Here is a 12,095-nt window from a genome sequence, read left to right as displayed (position 1 = left end):
TATTACATATCTAACAAAAAAAAAAAAATCAACACTACAATATTGATATGTGATCCACATTCCTATGCTCTTAGCCACGCCCACGACCACGCCCATGCCCATATAGTACCTAAAAAAGAAAACAAATATATAAAAGGAACCATAAAATAAAATAGAACTTTAAATGAATGAATGGCAAAATAAAAGAGGAAAGGTGAAAAATAAATTACTTGACTACATGCAGGACTATTCAAGGCTTGCAAATCATAACTGCTTGTGTTGTTAAGCAAGGCTTGATAGCTTCCATGGACAGAATACATCGATGGCATTGAAAAAGGCATATTGTGAGGAAGAAAACTTGGCTGCAACAATAACAAACACATATCAATTTTAAATGGTACAAAATATTTACAAATAAACATAATAAAACTTCTTATTAAACTAACTTACATCATAGGCGGGATACATAAATTGAGAAGACGAAGCATTAACTTGAGGAACACACGTCGAGATTGGAGGAAATTGAGGAGCACTTATTGAAAATAAAGGAGCTGATTGAGGAATACTCGGCGAAAACAAGAGAGGTGGTTCAGGAGCACTCGCCGAAAATAAGGAAGGAGGTTGAGGAGCAACGGACATGAGAGTTTGAGAAGTATTATGTGAACTAGGTTGAGGAGCAACAGACATGGGAGTTTGAGAAGTATTATGTGAACTTGTTTTATTTTTCTTTGCCAATGCAAGCTCCAAACCACCTTTTGTCTGCCTTCGCCCCTTGCTAGTACACTCTCTTCGTTTGAGTTCTTTTGCTTAAACTACATTTGTATCCGCTACACCATCTACTTCAAAGCTTTCGAGGCATGTGTTAGGAGGGCTTTCTTGTTCAATAGTATCTGAAAAAGGCATATTGAATTTTGCGCTTAACATGCTTTCAATGTTTGCAATTAAGTCATCCGCTTTCTCTACCGTCAAGTTATATGTTTCCTCACTTTCGGAAGCTCTACACGCTACTGCTCTGAAAATTGCCATCAATGATCTAACGCGTGAAGTTTGATGCAATCTTACATCAACCTTAATATCATGCCCGCACCTATCTTTCACATTTTCAGCTCTTGCTTTTTTAGTCCATCTTTTGAGAATATATTAGGAAGGAATCTCTTTGAATTTGAGGGTCTCTCTAAGGATCTTCAAACAATGACTACACAAAATGCCTTTCATTTCAAACTTCTTACAATTGCAAGTGAGTGAATCATCACACTCCACTCTCACCTTCCTCACCTTTACACCATCACTATCAAGAACCGTATGAATGGTACTCTCACCATAAATTTTAGTTTCTTCAATGTTTACTTCAAGGGACTTGACATACTTATCTTGAAATTCTTCATAAATTTTATTTGTGTAAACATCTGCAACTTGCTCCATAATCTTCACTTTAATATTCACCCTTGGCAACTTTTGGCATAGAGCATATTCGGCTTGTAACTTTTTGTACCTCTTCTCACAAAGAACGTGATCAAAATGCATGAAAAATTGTATTAAGTTATGATCAGACTGAATGAAATCCTTCAAGAATGCATTAAAGGATTCACTAAGTTGGGTGCTACTCATTCCCGCACCCCACGCATTTCTAACATATGGCCAACCCCATTTTTCCTTGATCCCAAATGTTAACTTCAACCAATGATTATCTCACACTTCATACTTGTCAAGCATTTTCTCCCATTTTAACATAAAATCATCCTCATCCTCAATGTCGTACATAAATTTGGATAAAACACTCTTCATCCCCTTATCCTTCACCTCCTTATCCTTGAAGATAGAATTTGCATGCCTTAATGCATTTTGCATCAAATGCCAAGTGCAAAGGCGTTATTTTGTGTTAGGCATGACAATGGGTATGGCCTTAGCCATTACAATAGCCTGATTCATAAAAATTGTTTTTGGAGCCTTACTTGACATTGCCTCCAAGAATCTTCTAAAAAGCCATATAAAAGAATTAGCAGTCTCATCATACATCAAAGCTGTGCCAAATATAACGGTTTCCCTATGATGGTTAAATCCAACGAAAGACGCAAATGGTCCATGTGCACTATTTAACTTGTAAGTAGTGTCGAAAGTCGCAACATCACCAAATTGCCCATAATCCATGATCATCTGAGCATCGGCCCAAAATATGTTTGTAATCTGCTCCTCACTATCTAATTGGACCAAGTAAAAAAAAGATGGATTCTCCAATGTCTTTTCATGAAAATATTGCAAAATGCTACCTGCCTCCCCATATGCTAAACTCTTTTGCCTTCGTTCTCAAATAATTTTTTTGGTCCACTTTTGTGAACCCAAGCGACTCCCTTCCACCAGCTTCATTACCCATGAGCTCAAATGCAGCATTAAATCGGATTCCAGATTTTTCGGCTAAATCTATTTCAGTTGCCTTTGATGTAGATATCTTCTTTTGGGATGGTAACATATGCGTTCATTCTGTTGGTACAAAAATATGATTATGCTGTTCAACAAACTCACCAACAAAAAATTTATGAATATTCCTATCCCACTTAATGATAAGTCGGGCTTGACAACTAGTCCTTACTTCCTGCCTAGGATTTTTTGTTAATGGATCTCGCTTGTCGACACCCCGAAACCCCTCCTTATTACAAACAAATAGCCTTGAAGTGATTTGCCCCTCCTTGTTTTTGTTTACATAACCCCTTCTAATACTAAAGCCCAACCTTCCTCCATAAGCACTATAGAAATTATATGCTTTTTGTTTTGTATCAAATGTCATGTGAACTCTAGGCTTCCAATCACAATCACCCCCGTCATTCTCAACATTGTTAGGTTTCATATCAATGTGCCAAGTCACTTTAACAAAAAAAAAAAAGTGCTCAATATTAGCATAAAAACTGTAAATTATGTTTGCAAAATAATACAAACTAAATAAAAATACTACAAGAATTGAATCATATTAGATTATATAAACAAAGGGGAACAAATCCCTTCAATGGTAAATTATGTTTTCAATGATCCAGATTTAACACAAATTCCTTAATTTTCTTATAATCAACATGTGAATATACAAAATCAAAATTAAACAACAAAAACAAACAAAATAAAGAGATGAATGAAATGCAAGAGATCTAAAATGTTTGAAAAATTAACATAATACAACTAAAAAACCCCAATGCACATTCCATCTAATGATGTAAAATGCAACTCCAGACATAACATATAATATTAAAGGAATGCAATTTTTTTTTACATCTTTTGGGTTTTAATATTACACAGTGAAAGAAGATCACAATCCAATGAATTGCAAATTTCTTTTTATGCGCAACATATAATGGAGCAGTCAAAGATACTTCGTTATTAAATAATGTATATAAATAAAAGTATGTATATGTGTGTTGGTTGTCATGGTAGTGAACTAAAAGAAGGGAGGAGCCATGGTTTTTGGATTATATATGTATATATCTATATAATTATATATATGTATAGCTAGTTCAACCAAGAAAATCATGGTTGCTTCCATAAAAATAAAATAAAGCGCAGAGATTGGGGGATTGTATATGTATAGATTTGTACAATGTTAAAAACACATCATCAATAACAGAAATGTATATGTGAATGAAATATATATGTTAAAAATACATCATCAGATTTGTATAGATTTGTACAACCATTTACAGAATTTGTATTCAAAAGGGATGAATGAAATATTCCCACACCTCAGCGATGGCGGCAACGACTGGACAACGGTGGGGACGACTGAACGGCAGAAACGGCTGGACGACACTCCCGCCTCTCTTCTCTCTCTGTCTTCTTCTCTCTTTCTCGCACTCTCGCCACACAGCTCTGTTATATTAGAGGGAATAATTGGAATTTTGAATGAAAACAATTTTTTTTTTTTTTTTGAAATTACTAACCAAAACGACGTCGTTTTGGTTAGTTACATTTTGAGCCGTTGGATCACCCCACTTTAAGGATTACTTCAGGGAGGAAACTTCAAAGGACCCTGATACTACTAAAATAGCAACTTCCCAAATACCCACAATATAAACTAATTTTACATAATATTTATATATATATATATATATAACTATTAATTTGTAATAAATTTCACATATTAAAACTCTTTGATACTAATTTTTACTTTGATATTTCATTATAGGTTAAAAAATATATATGTATTAATTATAGCGAAGTGGAGGCGTTTTGAAGACGATTTATAAATTTTCAAGTTTAAATCACAGTTAACAGATAGAGCGGTGTAGATTAATGTAGATCAGTGTCGTTTTAGCGGATTAGGTAGTATTTTGCACAGCCCTATTTCCTACCATCACCAGCTTTTATTTTATTTATTTCTTTATTTTTATTATAATTATAATAATAATAATAATAATTATTATTATTATTATTATTATTATTATTATTAGGATATCTCCAACGGTGCATTACTTTTTTTACTAGATTTGAATAAAAACTCTCATTGGTATCACCTGTTCCAATAGAAGGATTTGGCTTTTCATCAAACCTCCAGTTGACTGGGCGAACGATCGGCCAATGTAAAATTTTCACAATGGGACAAGGAACAACATCAATGACCAAAATGATAATATTCTCTTCGATTAAGAGGCTTCACAGCCATCAGAGCACATGTCAGACGAGAGTATGTCTGACATTAATGGTGATTGTGGGTGTTGTTTTTTGACCACACAACCAAATGGGAAACTCAGCTGGAGAGTACTGGCAGAATAGATTAAGCCTAAACAACCTGTCACAGAAAGATAAGAATCCAGCGGTGGTTTGTCCACCTGGGGGCACTCCGACAATCAAGTCAGTAATCAAATATCTCTCAAAGATAGCAAATTGTGCTTAATCTCACAAGAAAGAACTTACTGCTCACAGTATATCATATATACCTAAGACCCATGGGGGTGCCCTACTTTTATAGCCAACACTAACATGATCCCTGTAGAAGCCTCACTTCAGTGGACTCAGGCTCAATGCTCATCCTGGACTCTCAGCTAGATAGGGACAAACTCCCTAAGAGCTTTAATTTTATCCAGACTGAGATCCTCCCCTATTTTAGGACTCTTATCCCTTATCCGCTCATCTTGAATTTCGGTATCTCCGCAGATAACCTCGGCCTAGCCAAGATCATCTCGGCGCATGACCAGGCCATGTGGCATCTCGACTGCCACTTCGGTATCACCTTGGCCACGTGCTGTCATTCACAAAATATGTCCCCACAACTGCCCCCTAGGTTCTATTACCTCCGCAACCTGAGGTGATGGAACTTACATCGCTTATTCATATAGTATGTCGGCTAAAATTCATTCTTCCCTTCGACCGAGGTCATGACTCGTCGGTTTCAAGTACCCAAGACTCAACTGTCCATCTTTATCAAGGATCAAGAACCAAAAGTCAAGTTCTTTAACTGAAGAAGTCGCCGATGTAGATGTCGCAAGGCTTTGGTTTCTCTTATTTCTTTTGTTTTGCTAGAGTGGGGTTCTTGGACCCCAGTTGGGTTTCTTCCTGCTCCCTTGGGCATCCTAAGCCGCAGCTCACCAGAGACCAACGCGGGATGGTACTAGGGGTAAACTCGGCCACGAAGTCAGCCAGAACCTGGCCCTTAATTGCTGTTCTGGGCCTAAATTCCAAGTCATATTGACCCAGCACAACTGCCCATCTGGCTACCCTGCCTGTCAGATCTCCTTGCTATAATAGGGACTTCAAAGGATGCTCAGTCAGTACCACAATCTTGTGGGCTTAGAAGTAGTGAATCAATTTTTTCGAAGCCATCATCAGGGCTAGTATTAGTTTCTCCAAGGGCATTTACCTGGTTTCTGCACCTGTTAGGGTCTTACTTGCATAGTATACCGCCTTTTGTTCTCCTTCCTCCTCTCGGATTACTATCGCGCTTACTGCGTGTTCTAAAATTGCCAAGTATAGGAACAATTCTTCTCTAGGTATTGGATTTGACAAAACCGGAGCTATTGTCAGGTACTTTTTCAAGTCGGCCAAGGCGATTTCGCACTCTTTCGTCTACAAAAAATCTGTGGCCTTCTTTAACAAACTAAAAAATGGTTTACACTTATCAGAACTTCGGTTGATAAACCTGTTCAGGGCTGCCGCCTTGTCGGTCAAAATTTGGCCCTACTTGGCTAACATTGGGCTCTTTAAGTCAAGAATGGCCTTGATTTGATCTGGGCTTGCCTTAATGTCCTTTCTGGTAACCAAGTATCACAGGAACTTACCAGACCCGACTCCAAATGCGCATTTTGAAGCATTGACTCAGAGCCGATATGTTCTCAGGATATCAAAAATTGCTTTCAAGTCGGCCAGATGATTCCCAAGTTCTTTTATTTTCACAACCATGTCATCAATGTACTCTTCTACTATCTTACCAATCAGATGTCTGAACATTTTGGTCACTAACCTCTAGTAGGTTGCTCCTGCCTTTTTCAACCCGAAAGGCATCACTCTGTAGCAGTACAGCCCTTTTGGGGTGATGAATACAGTCTTCTCCTCGTTAGAGGGATACATTGTTATCTGGTGGTATCTTCTGTAAGCATCCAAGAAGCTCATCATCCCATGCCTTGAAGTGGCATCCACCAGTTGATCAATTTTAGGCAGAGAGAAGCTATCTTTAGGACAAGCCTTATTCAGGTTGTTGAAGTCTATACAGACCCTCTACTTCATATTCTTCTTTTTTACAACTACTGTGTTGGACAGGCAAGTTGGGTAGTTCACCTTCTGAATAGCCTTGGCTTCCAACAACTTGTCCACTTCCTCCTCTACTGTCTCCACATGAATCAACGTATGCCTCCTTGCTCGCTAAATGATAGGTTTAGCCGACTTGTCTATATTAAGCCTAAGAAAGCCTCCAACTCCCTCTCCTCCTCCTCGGCTAAGCCCAAGCTGAGAAGGAAGAAGCACTCTACATCATCTTCTTTTACTAGAATCTTCTTCAAGGCTTCCTCACTCTTGTCGGCTGGCTCTTTGCCGACGTTATTCGAGACCTCTATATCCTCATCTTCAATTTCTATTGTTTCTGTCTCTCACACGTTGCAGTTGGATTTTATTGCTGCCATGGAGCAATTCTTTGCCTGCACTTGATCCCCTCTAACTTCCTCAATCCCCTATTCAGTTGGAAATCGTAACAACTAGTGCAGTATTGAGGGAACAACCCTCATTGCGTACAGCCACAGTCTTCCTTTTAATAGCATTGTAAAAGAAAGAGTTATCAATTACCGTAAATTATGAGCTAACATTCCTAGTGCCTACTTACACCTCTAAATTTATTGCCCCTAGAGGATGTTGACGTTTTATTGAACCCGACCATTGGGCTGTTCGACTGCTCCAAATTATCTCGGTGAAGGCCAAGCTCCTTGTAACATTTGACATACATGATGTCACAAGAGTTGCCTTGGTCGATCAGAATGCCCCTTACCTGGCATTCTTCAATTTAAGGGTCACTACTAGAGCATTGTTGTGTGGATGTTGCACCATGTCTAGGTTTGCCTCAGTAAAGGACACTATTGGTCTCTGGTACTTATTTGTCCTGAGCCTCTTTTACTGGACCTGATACACATGCTGTAAATGCCTCACCTTTTGGGTCTCTCATCACATATCATTCTCATTAACCTTCGAATAAATCACATTGATCACCCGAGGTTCTGCTTGCTATGGTTGTGGCGGTAGTGGTACCGCTGGTGCTGGAGGAAGCCTTGCATGCTCTTCCCTTATTCTGGCTTCATCTACTAGGTCCCTCAAGTGACCCTATCTGACCAGGTCTTCCAAGTGCGTCTTCAGGGCTTTGCGCCCCTGAGTCAGGTGCCCATCCTCATTGTGGTAAGCGCAGTGCTTTCCAAGGCTTCTTCCCATGAACTCACCAGGAATCTTCTCCGGCTCTTTATAATATGACTGGTTCCTGATCCTTTCTAGAACTTTATAAACTGGGATTTGGAACATAGTGGTAATTGCTGTAGACACCCCATTTTTGACCGACCTTAAGACTCAGACGTCATCGATTGAGCGCTCGGTGATGGTGCATGTTGTGCTCGTTCTGAGGTTTCAGAGTTTCAGCTGAAAGCCTTACCCCCGGACCTCGAGACCCTTTTGTGGTTTGCCTCGGTTTGCAAACAAGGTCTTGTTTTCTCTTCTCGAAGGGAGAGAGAGGTCTTGTAGACCATCTCTCAGTGGCCGTAGGCTACTTTTCGTGGTCGCAGGCCACTGTTCCCATTTGGAGACCAGTTTTTGGTTTTTGCAGCCGTCGGTCGTGCGCCTCGGTACCACTTAACTTTCTCCGTTTGGCGCGGTTTTTGGTACACACCTTGTTTTCTCTCTCCAGAGGGACACTGTGGCCAGGGAGACCACCTTCATGGTTGCACGCCACTTTTGATGCTTAACAGTCAGTTTTTAGGGCACCCGGCTGCTCGTTTTGGCCCCCGAACCCTCGTTTTGCATCCGTCTTGGTTCATTTTTGGCATGGACCCTATTTTCATTGTTTGAAAGGTGGTACAAGGGTGGGAGACCACATTTTCTCCTTGGAGACCACCTTTCTCTTCGCCGGCCGGTTATCTTGACAGGAAGCTAGTCTCCTTGGTTTTTGGGCCACAATTGCTGGTGTCCCACCACACCACTAGCTTGCATTCAGTTGGGAGACCACCAAATGGGACTGCCGACCACTTTTTGTTGAGTTGACCTTTTTGAACTGGCTAGCCGACCACCTGAACTGGTCAGCCTACTCCCTCCAGTTCTGTCTCAGTGGGTTGATTCTAGCTGTGCCAGCTGGGAGGCACAGACTGCATCCTCTATACAGTGTATGGAGGATCTTTGGCCTTGGTTTGTAGTTTCCTTCAGAAGCTTTGGCCTTGTATCTCTATAAGAGAGGCCCTCCTCTTCCTTGCTAAAGGTTCAGCAATTGGTTGAAGGAAAAATATATCTCCCTCTCTATATCTCTACACTTAGGCTTAGAAAGTGCTTGGTTCTTGCACCTTTGCACACGACCTCATAGCCTAACACCTCTACCATTGCTTTGAGGTCCTTGGAGGTCATTTTCAGAGGTTGAAGGTCTGGGTTTTTGGTCTTAAAGTTGCTGTCTTGCTGAGCTTCAAGGGTAACACACTGTTTCCCTCTTTTTAGCATTATTTTGATCCATCTCTTGCCTTATTTTAAAGCATATTTGAGCTTCGGTGTAAACTGAAAAAAAGTCTTTTTTTGAGGTCCTTTTCATGTTTGTTTAAGGTCACTTTATTGTTGGGGGTCATCTACCCCATTGCATGCTTCGTTTTGCCTTGTTTTGAGCCATACATGATGGCCTTTGTATTGAGCTTTGTTTAGCCTTTTGACCACTGAAATCCAGCGGATTTTCAGTGGTTAATATGCTATTTTGAGTGCCAAAATCAGAGAGGGGTGACCCTCTCTCTCCTTGTTTTGTTTTCTAGCATTTTTGGCCTTACAAAGGAGCCCTTATTTGTATGCTTCCAAGCCATGTTTTAGGCCATTTTTTATGAGTTTTAAGACCTACATAGGCTCTTTCCAGAGCTTGTTTTTCTATATTGGATGTCCATCTTGCATGTGTAAAATAACCCTCTTCATAGCATATCAAAGGAGCATCTCATTCTTGCATGCATTAACCATGTTTCAGTGGATTTTTGGGCTTTATTTGGCATGTCATACCTCTTACTTTTGCTGGTTTAGTGGCCTCTTGATTGCCTCACATGCTTGTAGTGCAAATCCTCTTTACTAGCTTACATTGCATGCTATTTTGGCCTTTGATTCTAGCACTTTTTGGCCATACCTTAAACTAATTTTGTGCATGTTTTGGACTGCCTTAGCTCTTTTTTTGGGCCTCATGGTCGAATGATATTTTCTATGCATGGTTGTAGTTCAATACCCTTGTCTAGCTTTGAGTTTTGAAGCCTATTGCATGCGTATTTTGAGGCGTTTCCATGTTTTGGAATCATTGTGAATCATATTTCAGAGCTTATATGTATGCCATATTCCCATGTTTTCCACTCTTTAAATGTGTTTGAGAGTTATGCATGAATACCTCATTTTTGGACCATTGCATGAGCTTCATTTCCATGCTTTGCGAGCCATCATTTTAGTCCATATTTGCTACTGTTTTGGCCTGCATAGGGACTGTTTGGGGCTGGTTCGGCCATTTGAGTATTGCTTTACATGCCTATAGTGTAATCCACTTCACTAGTTTCGGTATTTGGGCCATCTAGCATGCATTGTGTGAGGTGTTTGCATGATTCGGGACCATCTTGCATGTCATTTCAGAGCTGGAAAATATGTGATTGTATGCCATATTTCATGATTACCATGCTTTGGTGGAGTTGCACTTTGTGCCTTAGGTTTGGTCCCTTGTATTTGTGCATGTTTGCATGTGTGTTGTTGCTTCATTTTCATCATGTATGGCCACTGATTTGAGTGTGGCTGAAGCCCATTCATTTTAGTTTAAGTCCATCTTGCATTATGTATGCCATATCCATGTTGTCGCATGCTTGATCGTCGCATTGTGTATGCCTTGTTCATGTCTTCGTGCATGTCCATCTCCGTATGTGCATTGCGTATGCCATATAGTTCATGTGCATTGAGTATGCCATTCTTAGTTCATAGCATTGTGTATGCTAGTTACATGTTTGCATATCATCCCTCGCATGCTAGCATGATTAGGTTGCATTGCGTTTAGGGTTGCATGCTAGTCGTATTGTGTATGCCATGTATATTGCATTGTGTTTGGAATAGGGTTTAGTCCAAACACGGGAAACGAGGGACGTTTCGTACTCTAAGTGACGAAACGTGCCTCGATTTTCGGTCGTTGACACTCCGAATTACCCATGATGGAGTTTAGGCCTTGTTGTGTTTATATATGCATTCATTTTACATCGAGTCGTGCAATCTGACTCCTCGGCCATCATGCATCGAGATGCGTGATTGGTGGCACGAGGATCGAGGAATACACTCCCTGGAGCTTGTGCAATGATGGGGAGAGTGGTCATGCACACATATGTTGAAAATACTTTGCCATGCCCCTTTCTCGCTCTCTGTTACAGCAAACCGGAAACCAACAACAAAAACTGGTCAGCAGCTTTCTGGAGCTTTGTATAGTGTTCTGGGACCAGTTGCAAACAGAGGCAAATCGGGGCATCGCGATAGATTTCCCGACAAGGCGACTTGAGCATGCATGCATCCCTATCATTCGGAACAAAGCTGAGGCAGTCCATTTTGTTTAATTTGCATGCTAGTTTCCTTACTTACTTAGTTAATTCGTTAATTAATTAATGTTGTGTAATAATTAGTTTAATTAGTTTAGATTAGCTAGTTTATTCTGTACTATTCATTCGGACCCTCCAAGGAGGGCAATGTTGTAATAAGTGTGCGTGTGTGTGTGATGCATGTCTTCCAACCCCACGTCTTTCTCCCTTTTATTTACCAGCTTATGATGGTTAGTTTAGGGCACGTTTCAATTAGCATACTTATGCTTGCATGTTTGCATCTATTTATCTGTCTTGCATGCACCGGGCTCGGCGCATCATACTAACTGCATTGTATTTCAATTCCGAGTTGAATACGTGTATCAGTTGTTGCATTTCATATGCCATTTTAGAATAATCGAGCCTATCTTAGTTACATTTTTACATGTGTTGCATTAGGCATTTCAACATAGTTAGGATTCATGCATGATTTTTAATTAGCTTCTTTCTTTGGCTCAGAGTACTCAGTAAGGGTTTATGCTTTAGCATCCTTGCATGTGTGTGAGTGATTGCTATGATAGCATGCTTACCATGAGGCTATGTGCTTATGTGATATAACTGCCTGAATGCCTGTGGGTGAAGGTTGGGTTACTTGAGTTGGAATAATTCGTCGAAACCCGTGTTTTAGCCTATTTGTGAGTAGCAAACTTCAATCCATTTTCAAAACAAACGGATATGCGATGCTTTGTTCCAACTTAGGCAATCCAGTCTATACTTGTATGCTGTGCGCATCACATAGTAATTCTAGGCTAATAAACCGGAATAAGAGCACATGTGTTTTCAAAAACTCGATATCATGCTTAGTAGTGGCCGATCTTCTTTCGGGCGAGCGGGGGTGCTCATGAAATG

The 12,095-nt window shown here is 40.1% G+C and overlaps 2 protein-coding genes across 2 annotated transcripts; both read right to left on the bottom strand.

The window, feature by feature from the left end:
* Positions 1 to 1,119: 1,119 nt before the first annotated feature.
* Positions 1,120 to 1,587, bottom strand: LOC114300844 (protein FAR1-RELATED SEQUENCE 5-like). The gene has a single exon (XM_028245732.2). It carries the CDS (start codon positions 1,585 to 1,587, stop codon positions 1,120 to 1,122), a length of 468 nt encoding a protein of 155 aa, XP_028101533.2.
* An 81-nt stretch (positions 1,588 to 1,668) lies between these two features.
* LOC145820773 (protein FAR1-RELATED SEQUENCE 5-like) lies at positions 1,669 to 2,446 on the bottom strand. Its single transcript, XM_082917348.1, has 3 exons — positions 2,347 to 2,446; positions 1,894 to 2,177; positions 1,669 to 1,788 (listed from the first exon to the last, which is right to left on the bottom strand). The coding sequence occupies exons 1-3, from the start codon at positions 2,444 to 2,446 to the stop codon at positions 1,669 to 1,671; spliced, it is 504 nt and encodes a 167-aa protein (XP_082773474.1).
* Positions 2,447 to 12,095: the final 9,649 nt, after the last annotated feature.

The sequence above is a fragment of the Camellia sinensis genome, chromosome 1 (genome assembly GCF_055761805.1).
Source record: "Camellia sinensis isolate YWXY chromosome 1, ASM5576180v1, whole genome shotgun sequence".
In the NCBI taxonomy this organism is placed as follows: domain Eukaryota; kingdom Viridiplantae; phylum Streptophyta; class Magnoliopsida; order Ericales; family Theaceae; genus Camellia; species Camellia sinensis.
This window is presented reverse-complemented; position numbering and strand designations above follow the sequence as displayed.